Genomic DNA, 22822 nt, shown 5'->3' with positions numbered 1-22822 from the left:
CAGTAGGATCCGCTGTACTCAATGAGGGAGGGGCAGCAGTAGTCAAGAGTTTCGTACTCTAGTCTTTCAGGAAGCCGGTGCTGTATTTTCCCCTCACAGGAGCTGCTCAGAGCTGGACTGGACATATACTGAATCTACACAGAACAGCTATACAGCATAGTGGGAATTCTAGCCAGTTCACTATTCAACGTTTTCTGATACCGTTACATTCAGTAATGTGCTCCACCTTCCAGACCAGGATGAAGTTTGGTTGACATGGGTGCCCCACTGCCGCTGGGATCATACTATATGATCATTATGAGATGCCTTAAAATGAGAAGTTAATTTAACTAGCTACATTTAACTATTACATTAATGAATAATGTTAGCTTGGCTATCGGTGCTTACCAAGTATCGTCAGAAAGCCAGGTCATAACATAACTACATAACATTAACGCCTTAGACCAGAGCTAATGCACATAGCTAGATAAAGGTAACTAATACAACCATAATGTGTTTCAGTGTCTAAGAAATAGTGAAATGAAAATGGCAGTGAAATATTTAGCAGGGAACTTAGAAATATGAGCGCAAATAACTACGGCAAGTGAAATAGGTCATAGGTATTTTTTTGTGCATCCGCTTTCTGCACTGTCAACGCTTGGCTTGGTTGTTGGGCCGAGCTGCTGGGAACAATGATGTCGGAGCAGGAGGCTCTGAAGTGCTCCAGCGCACGAAACCGTGGAGGAACGCAGCGGGTTGAAGGGAAACTGCGAGCCAGTGTAGAAAAGGGAGATTACTATGAGGCTCACCAGATGTACAGAACCTTGTTTTTTAGGTAAGACATTTACATTTTCGTTAGCCTGGCTAAGTTAGCAATTGGATTCTTGGGCCTTCATTTTCCTGATCTTTCTGCTTAGCAACCTTGCTGCCTCCATTATATTGCATGATTCGTCGATTCACGGCACTGCCCCGCCCACTCGGGTCAGTCCTTATTTTTGAATGGACAGTTTTATGCGTCAATCACTCAGTCACAAAAGGGAAATTATCCGCCTAGCTAGCTAGCCTAGTTAGCTAATCAATGTCGCAATAATATAAGCTAGCGCCAAACCATCTCCTTTACTAACGTTAGCTAGCTAGCTATCTACCCGCAATGCCCATGTTCGTTTAGTAAAGATACAGTTCACTAACCTGGTACACTTACAAACAGTACAGACTGTCAGCTCAAGCCCAGCAAAAACCATGTCAAGTACTAGTTAGCTAACTAACTTGCCATCTAGCTTGGTTTGTAGTTAGCTGGTTAGTAAATGTAGATAAAATAAACTAGTTAACGTTAGCTTGTCAACTTTGCTAAGCATGCACAATCAATTAAGCTATGGTGTTTGATATTGCCCATGATTCATGACTACCCGTCACAATCACTATGGTCTCATTCATTAACTTGCTGTTGGATGAGCTCCCATGTTTGACAGCCTAACTGCACATGAGAACTGTGTGGGCACAGCCTTTACGTTAACTAAGGGTGTTTTCACATATAGTACTATTTAAAGAAGTGAACTCTGGGGTAAAAAAGCGAAAGAATTACTTTCTCTTTGCATTCACATTGCTATGTTTAGAAAGGTACCAAGATCTTTTTACAACATTCATTCACTGCACTCTGGGTAAAAGTATAGGACAAGTCATTCCTTCAGACAGCTAGATATACCTAACAATACCAACATACATTTTGGAAGCTAATAGATTGCATTTTGTTTAAACGTGAGACATAGTCATTGTAATCAGAAGATAATATTAACATGTAAATATTATTGGCAACAGATTAAATACCAGTAGAATAACTGCAGATGAAATAATGCTGTAGGCTTAATTGAAAATTGTACACCCAATGTAGGCAACTGACCTTTAAGAGCTAGAATGGATTTTGTGACTATGTTCTGATTCTCACCAAATACACTACATGACCAAAAGTATGTGGACATTTACTTGTCAAACATCTCATTCCAAAATCATGGGCATTAATATGGAGTTGGTCCCCCTTTTGCTGTTATAACTCTTCTGGGAAGGCTTTCAACTAGATATTGGAACATTGCTCCGGGGACTTGCTTCCATTCAGCCATAAGAGCATTAGTGAGGTCGGGCGCTGATGTTGGCGATTAGGCCTGGCTTGCAGTCGGCGTTCCAATTCATCCCAAAGGTGTTCGATGGGGTTGTGGTCAGGGCTCGTCTAGAATGTCATTGTATGCTGTAGCGTTAAGATTTCCATTCATTTGAACTAAGGGGCCTAGCCCGAACCATGAAAAACAACCCCAGACCATTTTTCCTCCTCCACCAAACTTTACAGTTGGCGCTATGCATTTTGGCAGGTAGCGTTCTCCTGGCATCCATCAAACCCAGATTAGTCCGTCGGACTGCCAGATAGTGAATCACTCCAGAGAACGCGATTCCACTGCTCCAGAGTCCAATAGTGGCGAGCTTTACACCACTCCAGCCACCGCTTGCCATTGGACATGGTGATCTTAGGCTTGTGGGCGGCTGCTCGGCCATTTCATTTCATGAAGCTCCTGATAAAGTTATTTTGCTGACGTTGCTTCCAGAGGCAGTTTTGAACTAAGTAGTGAGTTTCTTAAACTAGACACTCTAACGTACTTGTCCTCTTGCTCAGTTGTGCACTGGGGCCTCCCACTCCTCTTTCTATTATGGTTAGAGACAGTTTTCGCTGTTCTGTGAAGGGAGTAGTAAATAGTGTTGTGCGAGATCTTCAGTTTCTTGGCAATTTCTCGAATTGAATAGCCTTCATTTCTCAGAACAAGAATAGACTGATGAGTTTCAGAAGAAAGTACTTTGTTTCTGGCCACTTTGAGCCTGTAATTAAACCCACAAATGCTGATGCTCCAGATAGTCAACTCGTCTAAAGAAGGCCAGTTTTATTGCTTCTTTAATTAGCACAGAAGTTTTCAGCTGTGCTAACATGATTGCAAAAGGGTTTTCTAATGATCAATTAGCCTTTTAAAATGATAAACTTGGATTGACTAACACAACATGCCATTGGAACACAGGAGTGATGGTTGCTGATAATGGGCCTCTGTATGCCTATGTAGATATCCCATAAAAAAATCAGCCGTTTCCAGCTACAATTGCCATTTACAACATTAACAACGTCTACACTGTATTTCTGATCAATTTGATGTTATGTTAATGGACAAAAAATGTGCTTTTCTTTCAAAAACAAGGTCATTTCTAAGTGACCCCAAACTTTTGAGCGGTAGTGTATTTTTGTGTTCACATTGCCCTAAGATGGAATTCAAGTGAACCAAACTCAGACCACCTCTCAAGATGGTCTCAGTTCTGTTTGCATTGGGGGCTCTTTTGAGGGGTCTGAGTTCCTTTTGAATTGTTCACTTTCAACTTAACTTACCTACATTTTTTTTGTGGAGATCACAACATTTGGCTGAAAGGGACCAAGTGTGAAAACACCCTGAGTGACAGTTCACTGTTATTTACTGTTGTGTATTGAGAAATGTTGGCCCAGTGACTACTACTTTTCAGCCCTCAGTATTTCCTAGTGGGACCACCACACTACCATTCCTATTGCCACTTTCTTAACCTGGTTTGAATGCAGTTTGTCAGTGACATAACATTTGCCATCTCTGTTTGACACAGGTATATGTCACAGGCGAAGCATGCAGATGCCAGGGAGTTGATGTACAATGGCGCCCAGCTCTTCTTCAGTTACAACCAGGTATAAGAAAGCCTGGCACTGGGGCATTCATACGTTAATGTCGTTTTTGTAGCGTCTCTTTTTGAGTGGAGTCTAAGCGACTATAGCTAGCAATTGTATTAATTCACAACTCAACAATTGTAGAAGAGTTCTGTGGCAAATGACGACTGTCTTTTTTCTTTTTTTTTGTCATCCGCAGCTAAACAGTGCTGCAGACCTGTCAATGTTGGTGCTGGAGTCTTTGGAGAAATCAGAGGCGACGGTAGAGGACGAAGACTTAGGTGAGCTAACATACGTAATTCATCGTAGTTAAACATTATGAACACAGTTGGTGTCAGTGTACCGTCGTCTCTGTGTTAACCTCATCTGTGTTGCATTGCAGAGCACCTGGCTAAGCTGTTCAGTTTGATGGACCCCAACTCCCCAGAGAGAGTAGCATTTGTGTCCCGCGCACTCAAGTGGTCCACAGGCGGCTCGGGGAAGCTGGGCTCCCCCAAACTGCATCAGCTCCTGGCAGTCACCTTGTGGAAAGGTATTCAATGGAAAACTCTGAACATTTAAACTGCAAAGATATATATCATTTTTCCCTGAACAAAGAGTTGGAATTGAATCACGTTCAATCTGTTTAGAGCAAAACTACAGTGAGTCTCGCTACCACTTCTTGCACTCCTCTGATGGAGAGGGCTGTGCCCAGATGCTGGTGGAGTACTCGGCGCAGCGGGGGTTTCGCAGTGAGGTGGACATGTTTGTGGCGCAGGCCGTCCTACAGTAAGTCTCTGTCTCGCGGCACCTAGATCTGTTTTCAGTCTGCCATCAATAGCCGTTTGCTATGTTGTTTAATTGCTTTTTCAGCTCTGTCCCTCCCCTCCCCCTCTCTCTTTCCCTCACTGCTCAGGTTCCTCTGTCTAAAGAACAAAAACAGTGCATCTGTGGTGTTCAGCACATATACTCAGAAACACCCCTCAATAGAGAAGGGCCCTCCCTTTGTTCAGCCCTTGCTCAACTTCATCTGGTTTCTCTTGCTGGCAGTGGATGGGTAAGGCCGTGTTTGTTCAACCACCCTTCGAATAAAACCCACATTGTTTTGCCAGGTTCTTATAAATGTGCCTCTCCTTGTATGTTTTCCTCTGCAGAGGGAAATTAACAGTGTTCACAGTGCTATGTGAACAGTATCAGCCTTCCCTGAAGAGGGACCCTATGTATAATGAGGTGAGTTTGACCATTTAATGAGTGTCCCTCCGTGGTCACGTAGCATTATAACTCATCATGGTGTCTAATAATAATTTTCCTGTTACATTGACTGCCTGCTGCGTCAGTATCTCGACAGAATAGGTCAGCTTTTCTTTGGGGTGCCACCCAAACAGTCCTCATCATATGGTGGATTGCTCGGTAAGTGCTTGTGACTCACTGCAGACTATTTTTACAAACCCATTCTGATCACCATTGAAAGCTGCATTGGGGAAACGGTAGGTTTTTTTGTGTTTCATTGAAGTGTGTTCTGTGTCTGTCAGGAAACCTGTTGAACAGCCTGATGGGTTCAGATGAGGAGGGAGATGAGGCACAGGAGGACGGCAGCCCCATTGAGCTGGACTGAGAGCTCTGGGACGAGCAAGGCTGAACCCCCCCCCCCTCCCTCCCAGGGGGTTGCAGAGGCGTGCTGGTCTCCCTACCTCCCAGTTCCCCAAGACATCCAACCAGAACCAGAACAAAGAGCAGGCCAAACTATCCCTCTCAGCACTGCCTGGACTGCGCAAAAATGCAAATGCTTTCCGTTTGTTACATTATATTTGGTTTTATTTTCATCGTTTTTGTTTCTTAGTTTTGGACAATTTTTCTGTGTATTTTTTTTTTTTTTTTTAAAGAAAAGCAGCTGCAATCCTTACTTCCTGGACTTCTTATTTTCTCTCATCCCCAGGGACAGAAAAGATTCAACAATGGCTGCATATTAATTTGTCATAATTAACTCCTAAAATAACACCTCATCCTGGGATACAACAACAATGAAAAACACTTATTTCTTGGGAGTAACGCTTTTTCTCCCCATTCACCATGCATCCACCGGAGGTGGAGGTAGTAATTTCTATTAAAGAGTTACTCTAACCAACTTGTAATCCATGTAAATGTTCAATAATAATCATGAGTGATTGGGGGTGTGGTGAGCTGCATGGTGTAGTGTCAGTGGGGAGAGACATACAGGTAACTGCCAAAAATAATGGAAACACTTGAGTAAATGAGGGATGAAAGTGTATTGAAAGCAGGTGGATTAACGTCACATCTTGCTTGGGGTCGTGTATAAAAATGCTGGGCAGGCCATTATTTTGGCTACCATGGCTATTCCCTTATAGGATGACAATGCCCCCATCCACAGGGCACGAGATCTCAACCCAAATGAACAGTAATGTGAGATTCTGGAGCGGTGCCTGAGACGGCGTTTTTTCCATCAACAAAACACCAAATGATGGAATTTCTCGTGGAAGAATGGTGTCGCATCCCTCCAATAGAGTTCCAGACACTAGAATCTATACCAATGTGCATGGAAGGTGTTCTGGCTCAACGTTCTAATAAGACGCTATGTTGGTGTTTCCTTTATTCTGTCAAGTTACCTGTCGGGCATCGTATACCTGGCTGCAAACTAAAGCCGGATTTGACCACTATTCATAATCTGTTACGTATGGGAGATTACATGTGTTTAATTCGACAGGAGTGGATGGGTATGCTCAGATCATATATACCTGGCTGTGTGTGTTGATGAATGTATTTGGCATGTTCATGTAAATGCAAGTCAGTTCCGTTGAAGTCTTCTATATCGGGCGTCTCCCCCCGGTACATTTTCAGTTTGAGTTGGTGACTGCTCCATTTTGTCGGTCCAGATGTTTGAGATCAGCCGGACGAAGAGAAGATTAAACAACTTGAAACAATCCTCGCCTACCGTAGTATTATATTATCTATATCCAGAAGCTTAGTTATTTATTTTACCGGGTTGGGCTTAAATGCATACTCCGGTATCCAAAATGAATATTCATTTACATGGAGAGAGTGGTTGTTTAAATCAGTGCTTTTACATTTTCTTCTGCTACTGTACATGTTTTGGGATTTTTTTTAAATTCATGTTTCAGGTTTTTACCTGTTTTGGAATTATAACCGCTGTAGAAATTCACACGGGTGAATCTTCCAAGCTACTCTACAGCCACCTCGAGATATTTTATTATAAAGTTAAATCCTTGATAATAGTCAAGATGTCCCATGTTACAACTATAACATCTCTTAACTTAAGAAAACAAGTTAATGCACCAATATGTAGCCCGGATAGCGTAAAGGTCTGAATCAAATATTCCTCCTGCTTTGTGAGTCGTACGGTAACGCACAGAACGTTTAGGAAATGATACCGGAGTTGTGTGACCAAAGGCTTTCAGACAGACCAGGGCTCTGGCGAGCTAGCCGGCATGTTGAACATAACATTTTGTTTTTGATTCATTTGAATGCAAAATGGGGGTGGTTTGCCTTTTAAAATGTTACACTAATTGAGTAAATAAACATCTGATGGTAGCTTCTCTGTCCTCACTGTCTGTTTAAAGAGTGCTAGGCTTGAAAGAGTTTTCATTTACGAAGCCAATCATTTGTTACAAATACACAACACCGCCATGGTTTGGTTTTGCTTTTTTCAAATCACGTACATTCAGACATTTTACAATGATATACAAAATGTTAGCACAGAATGGAGAAACTTAATTTCACTACAGTACAAATCCATAAACAAGTGTACAATCACTGAAATGCAGGGAAGTTTAACGGCATTGCATGAATCGTTATCTTTTTTTAATCTTTCCAACAATGGTACCAAGGACCTCTGTTTGCAGGGCAGTCTAGCTCCAGTCCTTGAGGACTGATCTGTCTTGAGTTTTCATATCAATCTGGCAATGAATTAATCAGGTGATTGGCTAGTCTACACACCTAGTTTACTAGGTCCAAATGAAATACTGAAGGATGAGAATCAGAACATGCACAGCCCTCCAAGATCCTGGTTGACAGATCGTGGGCACTAAACAGATAATGCAATTATAAGATGAGGCAATCCCTACAGTGCATATAGATGTATGGGAAAAGGGGATGTAGTCAATGTCCTCAGGTCCTGGACTGCAAGGTGAGGCGTTGAAGCATGTCTGAGAGGTGAGCCATGTCTGGCTGCTGGGCCTGGTGCTTGATGAACTCTAGTGTCCGCACCTGTCGAGAAATATGTCGTGTATACAGAGATTTGATTTTACTTGACAGTATCTCTCCTATGTTTTATTGTCCCTATGGCTATAAAGTGCCTGTGTTTTACTCACAGAGGTGCGTGTGTTGCAGTAGCCCTGCTTGTGGCTCAGATTCCACAGGTTGACAGCCAACTGGTTGAGTTTGTTGTTGCGTAGGTCCCCATGAGACAGGAGGCAGCCGAACAGAGAGAAGGCCAGACTACCCTGTCTATGAACACTCTACAACAGAGGAAGGGACAAGAGAGGAGAGTTAAACATGTTTATGGATAAATACAAAAAACAAATGTATAACCGGTGACTTTCTCAGGACACTGGCATAGTGTGTCCTACCTCATCTCTACCCAAGGTCTTGAGGTGGTCCAGCACTTGTCCAATCAGAGTTTCACATAACTTGTTGATCTCTGCCAAAAACTTGGGATCTCCTCCATAAAGTGTTTCATTCGAGTCCACTGGAAAAGAGAAAGGAAGGATGTGTGTTAGCTGGCTTTGACTCCAATTATCCTTTAAGTTCACACTTCTATATTTCTAGCCTATTCTGAGAGACCAATATCATATGGCCCTCTGATAGTGGGTTCGATTCCCGGGACCACCCGTACTTAAAAAAAAAAATGTATGAATGCATGACTGTAAGCTGCATTGGATAAAAGTGTTTGCTAAAAGCCATATAGTATTATATTACATGCTACATAAACCTGAAAAGTATGGGAGAAGAGGGTGTGTGTTTGTAGGTAGTACCTTTGGGGATGGAATAGAGGTAGCTCTCCTGACTCATGGCAGCCAGTAGTGGCAGGGCGCTGATGTAGACTTGGACCTTGGCGTCACTGTTGTCCTCCCAGGTGTAGTCCTGCACCATGTTGAGCAGCCCACGCACAAGGAACAACACCCCTGCCTCTGGGTGGTCCTGGACACACACACAGGAAGTACTTCCTTGACATCTCCTATTTCTTTAGTTATTTCAAGCATTATGGGAAAAGCAGGGATGTTTCCTTACTGGCACAACTAGTAGTGCTGACAGGAAGTTGTTGATGAAGTCAAGCAGGAAGCCCTCAGAAGAGCGCAGTTTGCCCTCGATGCTGATACTGCGTGGCACCTCTGGCAACACACTGACCGCTGCCTTCAGGAATGCATCCGCTAGGAGAGAGCGATGACAATGAATGAGAATTCACTTCCGAACTGGTGAAAACCTCAGGACTCTGGGTCTGTCTATTCTGAACAGAGCACACTCAGACTCACCCTGGGAAAGACACTGGTTGGCCAGGGCCACCTGCCCAGACAGCAGGTAGAGGTTGAGGCGGCTGAAGATGCTGGTGAGGGAGGGAATGGTGATGAAGCTGTATGCTGCACATGCCTGAGAGAGAGACCGAGGATTCAGTGATTGTATTAGTGGCCATATTGAGGACACAGATGTTGGGGTTATAGACAGTGAGGTAGCATGACCCACCCTGACAAAAGCAGCAGTCTTGCGGGAGTGGCTCCCCCTCATCACACGCCTTGTCTCCATGGCCAGCTGGTTCACAGTCTGGGAGAAGAGGACAAAAGTCCTGCGCGTGTATGTACAGTATATATATATATATGACCATGACAAAATGATTAAAAGGTTAAGCTAGATTCATATCAACTGTCAAAAGAAGTCTGTTTGTACTGCAACGCAAAGCAGAACCACGTTGAGGTTTGGTCCCACATGCGCACACACACACAAGACGATGAAGGTAGGGTATGGTGGGTCCCTTGGCTGCTGTGCTGTACTCACGTGGATGAGCTGCACCAGCACTGGCTCCAGGTTACAGAAGGTGGCCCGGGCCTCCACACAGAAACTCAGCTGCTGCTCAAAGTCACGGCCAAACGACACCTGAGAGAGAGAGAGAGACATATGCTGAATCACTATCTGTCAACCTTGGAAATGCAGGAGGAGAAGGAGTGTCTGGAGAGGATGGGCAGTCTGAGTCGAAGACACTCACCATGCGTATGAAGCCATTGATCAATAAGGCCAGAGATCTCTTCTCATCCTCCAGCGTCAGAGCACTAAGGGACACAGAGAGAGTAGGGTCATTTATAACACACACACACACACACACACACACACACACACACACACACACACACACACACACACGGCTACTTACTTGACAGAGTCGTGCATGGTCTTGCAGACGTGGAGTAGAGCATTGAGGATGACAGGATCTCTAGTGGGCTCCTGCTGGTGTCTGAGAAGACAGACAGACATGAGGGACAGACACGGAAGCAAACTGACTTCTCACGTACAGTGTGGAAGAGACATTTAGCCTGGGTGACATTAGCCACGTAGCATGACAACAGCAAAAGGTGTTGGCTAAACCAGACATACTTGATGAACACGTCCATGATGGAGCGACACACCTCCACCCTGACGCTGTCCTTCTGGAACATGTCCATGAAGGGAAGGAAACGCTCCTGAGGAGGGGGGGATCCCAGAGAAACTAGTTAGATCTATCCGCTGCTAAAACACAAGGGATTGTTTGAGACTGGAGAATGTCAACACCAAGTCTTACCATGGAGAAGAGGACAGAGAAGTCATGAAAGTAGGTGAGGATCTTCCGTATCACGGACTGAAGCTGAGGATAGGCATCCTCAAAGGCCCGGTCTGGGGTCATGTGCTTGATGATGTCAGAGAGCACAGTGTTGACCTCACGTTTCTTAGAATAAGATCAGAGAAAATAAGGATTATATAGCAGGAATCATTTCGAGACCCTTGTGCTTAGAACTCTTTCATTGGCACCTCTGGAATTCTCTTGGGACACTCACAGTGAAGTGACGACAGGTGAACTCCACCCAGATCTCAGCACAGTTGATGTAATCCTGGAATAAGAGAATGAAACATTTACAACCATTTGTTAATGTGAACCACCAAGCACGCCTTCATCGTCTAAGAGGGTTATTATTTGTTATGTACCTGTGGACTTCGCACTTTGGTGATGACCTTCCAGGCCTCATTGAGGATGGGCAGCCTTTCTGCCTCAGGAGGGTCAGCACAGGCCAGACTGCGGCCCAGAGAGCCAAACAACAGGTGCTGAAGGAGGACAGAGAGAGGAAGTCGAAGAGTAAACAACGCAGATAACAGATAAAAGCTATATTGGAGGCAGAAGGGAGGGGCAACGATGCTATTTTTAGAGCACATGGTGAATGTGGATGTGTCTAACCTTAGGGAATCCTGCCTCATCACAGTCCTTGATCATGCCGATGAAGTCGGTGGCTCTCGTCGCGATAAACTCCGCCCTGAACGCCCACATCACCGAGTTCAGCAGCAGGGCACTGTGGGGAAATGAACATTATTTGAGACTCAATGCCCAGGTTTGGCTTCCTGTGGACATGGATAATATACTGTACATCTAGTTGATTTTTATATGAAACTTCAAAACCAAACGACAGCCTCGGGTAAGGTTAAGGGGGTTGTATCTTTGTTAACAACAGATGGTACGCAATCTCTAATGTCAAGGAAGTCTCGAGTTTTTGCTCGCCTGAATTAGAATACCTCATGATGACCTGCAGACCATACTATTTAACAAGAGAGTTTTCATCTATACCGAACAAAAATATAAACACAACATGTAAAGTGTTGGTCCCATGTTTCATGAGCTGAAATAAAAGATACCAGAAATGTTCCGTATGGACAAAAAGCTTATTTCTCAAAAGTGTTGTTCACAAATTTGATTACATCCCTGTTAGTGAGCATTTCTCCTTTGCCAAGATAATCCATCCACCTGACAGGTGTGGCATATCAAGAAGTTGATGAAACAGCATGATCATTACACAGCTGCACCTTGTGCTGGGGAAAATAAAATGCTACTCTAAAATGTGCAGTTTTGTCACACAACGCAATGCCACAGATGTCTCAAGTTTTCAAGGGAGCATGCATTTGGCATGCTGACTGCATAAATGTCCACCAAAGCTGTTGCCTGAGAATTGAATGTTAATTTCTCTACCATAAGCCGCCTCCAACGTCATTTTAGAGAATTTGGCAGTACGTCCCACTGGCCTCACAACCACAGACCCCGTGTAATCACGCCAGCCCAGGACCTCCACATCTGGCTTCTTCACCTGTGGGATCGTCTGAGACCAGCCACCCGGACAGCTGATGAAACTGTGGAGTATTTCTGTCTGTAATAAATCTCTTTTGTGGAGAAAAATTCATTCTGATTGGCTGGTCCTGGCTCCCCAGTGGGTGGGCCTATGCCCTCCGAGGCCCACCCATGGCTGTGCCCCTGCCCAGTGAAATCCATAGATTTCCTTATATGAAATGTAAATCAGTAAAATCATTGAAATTGTTTCATGTTGCATTTATATTTCTGTTCAGTATATATTTTTTGAAGCTGTCTATTTACCACCACAAACCGATGCTGGCACTAAGACCGCACTAATTGAGCTGTATAGCGCCATAAGCAAAGTAAATGCACATCCAGAGGCCGATGATTTTAATACAGGTAAACTGAAATCCGTTTGACATCATTTTTGTAAGCATGTAACCTGTGCAACTAGAGGCGACAAAAATCTATATCACATTTACTCCACACACAGAAACGAATACAAAGCTCTCCCTCGCACTCTCTTTGGAAAATCTGACCATAATTCTATCCTCCTGATTCCTGCTTACAAGCCAAAACTCAAACAGGAAGTATCAATGACGCGCTCAATACGGAAGTGGTCCGATGAAGAGGATGCTAAGCTACAGGACTCTTTCGCTAGCACAGACTGTAAAATGTATCAGGATTCATCTGATAACATTGAGGAGTTTACCACATCAGTCACCGGCTTCATTAATAAGTGCATCGACGTTGTCCCCACAAACTATCAAAGACAAAGGGAAACCCATCCGCGAGCTGCCCAGTGACGCAAGCCTACCAGACAAGCTAAATGCTGTCTATGCTCGCTTTGAGGCCAGCAACACTGAGGCAAGCAACACTGAACCATGCATGAGAGCTCCAGCTGTTTCACCATCATCCAAGACACCCTGGACCCACTCTAATTCCCATACCGCCCCAACAGATCCACAGATGACGCAATCTCTATTGCACTCCACACCGCCCTCTCTCACTTGGACAAGAGGAACACCTATTTGAGAACGCTGTTCATTGAGTATAGCTCAGTGTTCAACACCCTAGTACCTTCCAAGCTCATCACTGAGCTCAGGACCCTGGGACTGAACGCCTCCCTCTGCAACTGGATCCTGGACTTCCTGATGGGCCTCCCCATGTGGTGAAAGTAGGCAACAACACATCAGCAATGCTTACCCTTAATGCGGGGGGCCCTCAGGGGTGTGTGCTTAGTCCCCTCCTGTGCTCCCTGTTCACCCACGACTATCTGGCCATGGATGACTCCAACACAATCGTTACGTTTTCTGACAACACGCCGGTGGTTGGCCTGATCACTGATGACGATGAGACAGCCTATAGGGAGGAGGTCAGAGACCTGGCAGTGTGGTGCCAGGACAACAACCTTTCTCTCAATGTCAGCAGGACAAATGAGATGATCGTGGACTACAGGAAACAGCGGGCCAAGAACGCCCTCATTCACAGGAGTGTAGCGGAGCGGGTCGTTAGCTTCAAGTTCGTTAGCGTCCACATCACTAAGGAATTATCATGGTCCACACACAACCCTACACAGCGTCACCATTGAGAGCATCTTGACTGGCTGCATCACCGCTTGGTTGGCAACTGTTTGGCTTCTGACTGCAAGGTGTTACAGAGGGTGGTGCGTACGGCCCAGTACATCACTGGGGCCGAGCTCCCTGCCATCCTGGACCTCTATACCAGTCAGTGTCAGATGAAGGCCCTAAAAATTGTCAAAGAGACCAAAGTCATAGACTCTACTCTCTTCTACCGCACGACAAGTGGTACCGATGCACCAAGTCTGGAACCAACAGGATCCTGAACAGCTTCTACCCCGAAGCCATAAGACTGCTAAATAGTTAAACAATATCTACCTGGACTATCTGCATTGACACTTTTTGCACTAACTCTTTTTCGACTCATCACATACACTGCTGCTACCATTTGTTATGTATCCTGTTGCCAAGTCACTTTATCCCTACGTACATATCTACCTCAACCTCGTACTCCTGCACATCAACTCAGTACTGGTACCTCGTGTATATAGCCAAGTTATTGTGACTCCTTGGGTATTTATTCCTAGAGTTATTTTTTTATTTTTTATTATTTCTCTATTTTTCTCTCTGCATGGTTGGGAAGGGCCCATAAGTAAGCTTTTCACTATTTGTCTACACCTGTCGTTTACGAAGCATGTGACATACAACATTTGATCTGTATTACAGGAACGTGCCCCACCATACAGTAACCCAGTGCATCTGGCTTCTAAAGAAATCCCTCTGGTGTAGAGGAGTACTCACTTATTCCCAAGCTTTTTGCACCTCTCCATCATCTCTGTTAGCAGGGCCTGCAATGGAACAATGGATGTCAAATAAACTCAGCAAAAAAAGAAACGTCCCTTTGTCAGGACCCTGTCTTTCCAAGGTAATTCGTAAAAATCATTGTAAAGGGTTTAAACGCTGTTTCCCATGCTGTTCAATGAACCATAAACAATGAATGAACATGCACCTGTGGAATGGTCGTTAACCTGTTTGGGATAGGGGGCAGTATTTTCACGGGCGGATAAAAAACGTACCCGATTTAATCTGGTTACTACTCCTGCCCAGAAACTAGAATATGCATATAATTAGTAGATTTGGATAGAAAACACTCTAAGGTTTCTAAAACTGTTTGAATGGTGTCTGTGAGTATAACAGAACTCATATGGCAGGCCAAAAACCTGAGAAGATTCCATACAGGAAGTGCCCTGTCTGACAATTTATTGTCCTTCTGTAGCATCTCTATCGAAAATACAGCATCTGTGCTGTAACGTGACATTTTCTAAGGCTTCCATTGGCTCTCAGAAGGCGCCAGAAAGTGTAATGGGGTGTCTGCAGTCTCTGGGCGAAAAACAGCAGGAGAATTTGTGAGTGGTCAGCCTGGGAACAGTGACATTGGAGATGCGCGTCCACGAGACTACTCAATTTTTTTCTTTCAGCCTTTGAATGAATACAACATCGCCCGGTTGGAATATTATCGCTATTTTACGAGAAAAATTGTATAAAATTGATTTTAAACAGCGTTTGACATGCTTCGAAGTACGGTAATGGAACATTTTGAATTTTTTTGTCACGAAATGCGCTCACGCGTCACCCTTCGGATAGTGACCTCAATGCACGAACAAAACGGAGCTATTTGAATATAACTATGGATTATTTGGAACCATAACAACATTTGTTGTTAAAGTAGAAGTCCTGGGAGTGCATTCTGACGAAGAACAGCAAAGGTAATCCAATTTTTCTTATAGTAATTCTAAGTTTAGTGAGCACCAAACTTGGTGGGTGTCAAATTAGCTAGCCTGTGATGGCCGAGCTATCTACTCGAATATTGCAAAATGTGCTTTCGCCGAAAAGCTATTTTAAAATCTGACACCGCGATTGCATAAAGGAGTTCTGTATCTATAATTCTTAAAATAATTGTTGTTTTTTGTCAACGTTTATCATGAGTCATTTTGTAAATTCACCGGAAGTTTGCGGTGGGTATGCTAGTTCTGAACATCACATGCTAATGTAAAAAGCTGGTTTTTGATATAAATATGAACTTGATTGAACAAAACATGCATGTATTGTATAACATAATGTCCTAGGAGTGTCATCTGATGAAGATCATCAAAGGTTAGTGCTGCATTTAGCTATGGTTTTGGTTTTTGTGACATTATATGCTAACTTGAAAAATGGGTGTGTGATTATTTTTGGCAGGGTACTCTCCTGACATAATCTAATGTTTTGCTTTCGCTGTAAAGCCTTTTTGAAATCGGACAATGTGGTTAGATTAACGAGAGTCTTGTCTTTAAAATGGTCATATGTTTGAGAAATTGAAGTTATAGCATTTTTGAGGTATTTGTATTTCGCGCCACGCTCTACCATTGGATATTGGTGAGGCGTTCCGCTAGCAGAACGTCTGTCCATAAGATGTTTTTAAGACACTAACAGCTTACAAACGGTAAGGCAATTAAGGTCACAGTTATGAAAACTTAGGACACTAAAGAGGCCTTTCTACTGACTCTGAAATACACCAGAAGAAAGATGCCCAGGATCCCTGCACATCTGGGTGAACATGCCTTAGGCATGCTGCAAGGAGGCATGAGGACTGCAGATGTGGCCAGGACAATAAACTGCAATGCCCGTACTGGAAATGCCTAAGACAGCGCTACAGGGAGACAGGACGGACAGCTGATCGTCCTCGCAGTGGCAGACCACATGTAACAACACCTGCACAGGATCGGTATATCCGAACATCACACTTAAGGGACAGGTACAGAATGGCACAACAACTGCCCGAGTTACATCAGGAATGTACAATCCCTCCATCAGTGCTCAGACTGTCCACAATAGGCTGAGAGAGGCTGGACTGAGGGTTTGTAGGCCTGTTGTAAGGCAGGTCCTCACCAGACATCACCAACAATGGGCACAAGCCTATGGGCACAAACCCACCGTCGCTGGACCAGACAGGACTGGCAAAAAGTGCTCTTCACTGACAAGTCGCGGTTTTGTCTCACAAGGGGTGATGGTCGGATTCGCGTTTATCGTCGAAGGAATGAGCGTTACACCGAGGCCTGTACTCTGGAGCGGGATCGATTTGGAGGTGGAGGGTCCGTCATGCTCTGGGGCGGTGTGTCACAGCATCATCGGACTGAGCTTGTTGTCATTGCAGGCAATCTCAACGCTGTGCGTTACAGGGAAGACATCCTCGTCCCTCAGTTATGGGGATATCCCCAATACAATAACTATATAACTGTTATTGGTCAACCTCACTCAATTGTCGGACCACTGTGGATGTGTTATGCTGGGTGGTAATGTACCTCTGGTGCTCTGTAGGAGACACACTGCAGGATCCAGTGGATGGCGGGGGAGTAGAGGGTCAGGTAGACGGGGATCTCCACCCTCTGCAGGACCAGCTGGTTCTGGACACTGTCGCCGTGGATCTGACGGAACGTCCCCAGCAGGTCAAAGAAGTTCTTGTTCAGGCTGTCCTTCAGGTGAGGAGCCACTTCCATCCCAATCTGGCCGGAGTAAGATGGATGCAGAGAGAGAGGGTATTGGTGGAAACAAGTAGAGGAAGGAAATAGGGAGATTAGAGAGGGAGAAGAGAGAATTTATCCCATTCTCATGACTGAGTCAAAATGTAATACGGGGGAAAGAAGCAAGAAGGGCGGTTAAAATCTCTGTAAATGAGGGCAACCAATGAGAGAGAGTTGAGAGAAAATATGTTCTAGAAGCCAGTCTCACCCTACAGAGGTAGGCCCGGGCATACACGGCCACCAGGGGGTCCCCTATCCCCCGGATCATAGCTGTGAGGCGAGGCACCGTCTCCTGGATCCCACTGAGAACACAGAGAGAGGGGGTGAAACCAGTGAACGGACGGCTAGAGGGATGAGAGAGTGGTGCTAGAGCAAGGTGGGGAAACATGGGAGGGATACTAACCACTTGGTCAAGAAACGGTTACACTTCAGGAGAGCTACCTCTACATATCTGCATGTGGAGTCAAGGATTCAACTCAAACCACTATGTAAGGATGTGATCAGAGACATAGGTAGATACAGTGATCTCCAAAAGGTATTGGGACAGTGACACATTGTTTGTTACTTTTGCTCTGTACTGCAGCACTTTGGATTTGAAATTATGCTAACAGACACACAAATATCATACCCCCCAAAAATGGTTATTGTAATGGTGAGAGGTTAACATGTCTTGGGGATATGATATAAACTGCTAACCTCCCCTGTTATTGTAATGGTGAGAGGTTAGCATGTCTTGGGGGTATGATATAAACTGCTAACCTCCCCTGTTATTGTAATGGTGAGAGGTTAACATGTCTTGGGGGTATGATATAAACTGCTAACCTCCCCTGTTATTGTAATGGTGAGAGGTTAACATGTCTTGGGGGTATGATATAAACTGCTAACCTCCCCTGTTATTGTAATGGTGAGAGGTTAGCATGTCTTGGGGGTATGATATAAACTGCTAACCTCCCCTGTTATTGTAATGGTGAGAGGTTAGCATGTCTTGGGGGTATGATATAAACTGCTAACCTCCCCTGTTATTGTAATGGTGAGAGGTTAGCATGTCTTGGGGGTATGATATAAACTGCTAACCTCCCCTGTTATTGTAATGGTGAGAGGTTAGCATGTCTTGGGGGTATGATATAAACTGCTAACCTCCCCTGTTATTGTAATGGTGAGAGGTTAGCATGTCTTGGGGATATGATATAAACTGCTAACCTCCCCTGTTATTGTAATGGTGAGAGGTTAGCGTGTCTTGGGGGTATGATATAAAATGCTAACCTCCCTGTTATTGTAATGGTGAGAGGTTAGCATGTCTTGGGGGTATGATATAAACTGCTAACCTCCCCTGTTATTGTAATGGTGAGAGGTTAACATGTCTTGGGGGTATGATATAAAATGCTAACCTCCCCTGTTATTGTAATGGTGAGAGGTTAGCATGTCTTGGGGGTATGATATAAACTGCTAACCTCCCCTGTTATTGTAATGGTGAGAGGTTAACATGTCTTGGGGGTATGATATAAACTGCTAACCTCCCCTGTTATTGTAATGGTGAGAGGTTAGCATGTCTTGGGGGTATGATAAACTGCTAACCTCCCCTGTTATTGTAATGGTGAGAGGTTAGCATGTCTTGGGGGTATGATATAAACTGCTAACCTCCCCTGTTATTGTAATGGTGAGAGGTTAGCATGTCTTGGGGGTATGATATAAACTGCTAACCTCCCCTGTTATTGTAATGGTGAGAGGTTAACATGTCTTGGGGGTATGATATAAAATGCTAACCTCCCCTGTTATTGTAATGGTGAGAGGTTAGCATGTCTTGGGGGTATGATATAAACTGCTAACCTCCCCTGTTATTGTAATGGTGAGAGGTTAACATGTCTTGGGGGTATGATATAAACTGCTAACCTCCCCTGTTATTGTAATGGTGAGAGGTTAGCATGTCTTGGGGGTATGATAAACTGCTAACCTCCCCTGTTATTGTAATGGTGAGAGGTTAGCATGTCTTGGGGGTATGATATAAACTGCTAACCTCCCCTGTTATTGTAATGGTGAGAGGTTAGCATGTCTTGGGGGTATGATATAAACTGCTAACCTCCCCTGTTATTGTAATGGTGAGAGGTTAGCATGTCTTGGGGGTATGATATAAACTGCTAACCTCCCCTGTTTTTGTAATGGTGAGAGGTTAGCATGTCTTGGGGGTATGATATAAAATGCTAACCTCCCTGTTATTGTAATGGTGAGAGGTTAGCATGTCTTGGGGGTATGATATAAAATGCTAACCTCCCTGTTATTGTAATGGTGAGAGGTTAGCATGTCTTGGGGGTATGATATAAAATGCTAACCTCCCTGTTATTGTAATGGTGAGAGGTTAGCATGTCTTGGGGGTATGATATAAACTGCTAACCTCCCCTGTTATTGTAATGGTGAGAGGTTAACATGTCTTGGGGGTATGATATAAACTGCTAACCTCCCCTGTTATTGTAATGGTGAAAGGTTAACATGTCTTGGGGGTATGATATTTGTGCGTCTAACTTTCCCACTCATCATTATTCAGGATGAATTCAGGACTATCCGTAATCATTGTGGACTATACGTAATCATTGTAGCATCCACATTAATATAGAAGTGTTTAGAAATATATTATATTCTTATTTACAGTAAAAGTGACACAATACATGATTTACCATTCATTTATATAGGGTACAAAATAATCTGAAACACAACCAAAAACAAACAGCAAATGCATCCAACAAGTTTGTAGTCACAAGCTTGATGCAATCATTGCATGTTAGGAATATGGGACCAAATACTACACTTTTGACTACTTTAATACACATAAGTGAATTTGTCCCAAAACTTTTAGTCCCCTAAAATGTGTGGGGGGGCAACTATGTAGCAAAATAGTTGTAATTTCTAAACGGTTCACCTGCTATGGATGAAAATACCCTCAAATTAAAGCTGACAGTCTGCACTTTAACATCATAGTCATTGGATTATTTCAAATCCAAAGTGCTGGAGTACAGAGACAAAACAACACAAAATGTGCCACTGTCCCAATTATTTTGGAGCTCACTGTATATGGTAACTGTATGTATGTGTGAATAACTTAGTGTGCTACTAGAAAGTTGATGTATATAATAAAGGATACAGTCGAGGGATGAGTTCTCTGATGGAGGCAATTTTGAAGAACCAGTTGAGGCAGGTCTCCTTGGCCGTGTCATTCACTTCATCAGCTGTAAAGGAGTCTGGACAGGGATCTGAATAAATAATAACTCAGAAAAAAGGAAGGAACCATGGAGAGCACTTGGTTTGACGCACAGGACATACCTGGTAGGGGGCGAGGGTCAGAACACATGGACCAGATCCTCTCATACACCAGACGTCCTGAGAGAGAGAGACATTTTGGTCACCTGACGTAACGTGGCCCCTTTCTGATGACAATCAAACCCACTACAGCATCCAATGTGACAAATGTGACTATGTTTACTATAGAATGCCCTGCTATTAATTGAAGTGACATGCCAGTCCTCAGTACTTACCAAAGGTGTCCAGAATGTCTGTGATGAGGACAAACTTGCTTGGGTAGAACTGAATCACGGCTGTGTCTGACAGCAGCTTGGAGCACTAAGACACACACATGCAATGACATAGACTGAAATAACGTTGTAAACATATTACGTTGTAATAGATTTGTTATAAGTATTGCAGTTCTGACCTGGATGACGATCTTGAGGGCCTTGACCTTCTGGTCAGAGGCCCAGGCCTCTTTTAGAGACTGGTTGAGCTCCTCGATACGGTTCACATAGTCCTGCTGGGACAGATTCAGCAGCTCCCGCTGAGACCCCTGACGACAAACACACAACATTAGAGACGTAAACACTAACATTCTTGACAACAAAACTCAACAGAGAACGTTCTGGCTGTAGATTCATTCTGCTGTACGTACCTCTTCCAGGTCATCCAGCTCCTCTAGGCGAGTTCGCACCTTCTCCGATACAGCAGAGGAGGCAAGACTGGGAGCCTTGCCTGGAGAATGACAGAAGTGCCACAACAATGCACGTGTGCTTGGGTTTTTTGTCTCGACTCAATCGAGCAAGCTTTCAGAATAGGGGATCTGGTATATCAAAGACTATAAATGTTGGAGTAGACTTACCTTTATCTGAGCCCATGAAGAGATTCTGTCAAAAAAACAAGAGAGAAGTCAGTCTTAGTTCCATTACCAAGGATGGGAAAGGGGAAATGTTTCTCTTGGAGGGATCTTAAAGCACAATCATTGCTCACAATGGAGAGCTTCTCCGTGGTAGTGAACCTGGCAAGGATTTCTCCCCGTTTGGATGACCACGGTTCAAAGTCCACTCCAACCTCATCCTCCTTCTCCCTCCTCTTTCCTCTACCCAAGTCCTGAACAGAGCACAGAAAAAAATATTTGAGTGAAAGAGAGCGAGAGACAGAGAGAAAGAGAGAGAAGAGGAAATTGTGCACGTTGCTTTATTTTTAACATCCTTTTAAGAGACAATGCCTCCATAACGAGACACGATACAAATATCAGACCCCCCCCCCCCCCCCCCATCACCGTTGTCCCACTATCAACCTCCATTCCATCTATCCCTCAGTGAGAATGTCATTCTATCCACACCCCAGTGAATCCCTCACCCCAGTGGAGCTGCTCTGTGAGAGGGTTAGGGGGGACTCGCTGGCAGAGGCTGCAGCAAACATGGACAGGGGGTCCGTTCCATCCAGCATGGAGCTCAGGGGATCTGGTGCCACAGAGCTGGAAGAGGAGGAAGAGGAGGAGGTGCTGCCTTTACGCGCTCCCCTCCGCGACTTGGAGTCTGTCACCTGTGTGGTATGTATGGATGGGTGGAGGGGGACAAGTTGTTTACTGCTGAGCTACACACACACACACACACACACACACACACACACACACACACACAGAGAGAGAGAGAGAGCTATGCTCAAGTGATTAGAAACATGTTCTATGGTAGGACGATTTACTCTTGCATTAATAATGATGATGAGGATGTGAAGAAATCAAGCCTACATACCATAAGTATCCATTTCTTTGCCACATATGGTGTGCATCAACAACATACAGTGTCCTACTCACAGTGATGGACTTGAGGGGATGGTAGTCGCTAAACTCCACTGGGGCGACCTCCAGGCCACAGCTCTGCAGTTCAGACTCATACCTGCGTGCACGAGAGTGCCTGTAGCGGAAAACATATGTTACAGCTTGATTTACCCAGAGGTCTCTGGAATAAACCTGCATTAATACAAACATAGCGCAATATTTGCGAAATATGAGAATCCTGCACGTAGAAGTGCGTTCTTTTTCAGACTGTACTTTGATGCTGAATGTTATGCTAGCTGACATCGAGATACAAAAAAAAGAAAAGTTGACAGCTCGTGACAAGTTATGACAGCAAGATCAGGCAGACCACGCGCATTTTCATTTGTTTTTATGCATCTAGCTATCTTGTTTTGATGTCAATTTCATACTCTTAAGATTTAAAGGACACCAAAAACAGATTTAGGATGAGAAAACATGCATCTTACCACTGCACAGCAGCCATTTTTCTCCAGTCATATGACGTCTACACTTCCTGGTTGTAGTACTAATTCTGAGACGACACCGTTTTCTCCTATAATAAGAGATTTGTCCAGATTTTATTTTAAAGTACTCATTAAACATAAAAATATAAAAAAGGATGGGTGGCTTAGCGTGACTTGAATAGATCCACAGATCAGT

The 22822-nt window shown here is 44.1% G+C and overlaps 2 protein-coding genes across 3 annotated transcripts; one reads left to right on the top strand and one right to left on the bottom strand.

Annotated features, from left to right (window-relative positions):
• The first annotated feature begins 59 nt into the window (after positions 1-59).
• On the top strand, positions 60-7240 carry LOC115201119 (Golgi to ER traffic protein 4 homolog). Its single transcript, XM_029764420.1, has 9 exons — positions 60-814; positions 3637-3715; positions 3894-3975; positions 4077-4226; positions 4324-4462; positions 4590-4730; positions 4828-4903; positions 5011-5083; positions 5206-7240. The coding sequence occupies exons 1-9, from the start codon at positions 672-674 to the stop codon at positions 5286-5288; spliced, it is 966 nt and encodes a 321-aa protein (XP_029620280.1). The 5' UTR covers positions 60-671; the 3' UTR covers positions 5289-7240.
• A 96-nt stretch (positions 7241-7336) lies between these two features.
• Positions 7337-22704, bottom strand: vps35l (VPS35 endosomal protein sorting factor like). Of its 2 annotated transcripts, none has more exons than XM_029764418.1 (29): positions 22630-22704; positions 22181-22280; positions 21724-21909; positions 21352-21471; positions 21224-21248; positions 21017-21096; positions 20786-20914; positions 20610-20694; positions 20398-20454; positions 20219-20327; positions 17489-17536; positions 17294-17387; positions 16867-17067; positions 14327-14373; positions 11124-11235; positions 10877-10993; positions 10729-10782; positions 10476-10619; positions 10292-10377; positions 10071-10151; positions 9906-9969; positions 9698-9796; positions 9389-9466; positions 9181-9295; positions 8939-9078; positions 8683-8848; positions 8278-8396; positions 8020-8166; positions 7337-7915 (listed from the first exon to the last, which is right to left on the bottom strand). In XM_029764418.1, the coding sequence occupies exons 1-29, from the start codon at positions 22644-22646 to the stop codon at positions 7817-7819; spliced, it is 2919 nt and encodes a 972-aa protein (XP_029620278.1). In that variant the 5' UTR covers positions 22647-22704; the 3' UTR covers positions 7337-7816. The 2 variants fall into 2 exon arrangements, with proteins under 2 accessions (XP_029620278.1, XP_029620279.1); XM_029764419.1 differs by having other exon boundaries at positions 20219-20315.
• Between the last annotated feature and the right edge of the window lie 118 nt (positions 22705-22822).

The sequence above is a fragment of the Salmo trutta genome, chromosome 10 (genome assembly GCF_901001165.1).
Source record: "Salmo trutta chromosome 10, fSalTru1.1, whole genome shotgun sequence".
NCBI classification, from domain to species: domain Eukaryota; kingdom Metazoa; phylum Chordata; class Actinopteri; order Salmoniformes; family Salmonidae; genus Salmo; species Salmo trutta.
This window is presented reverse-complemented; position numbering and strand designations above follow the sequence as displayed.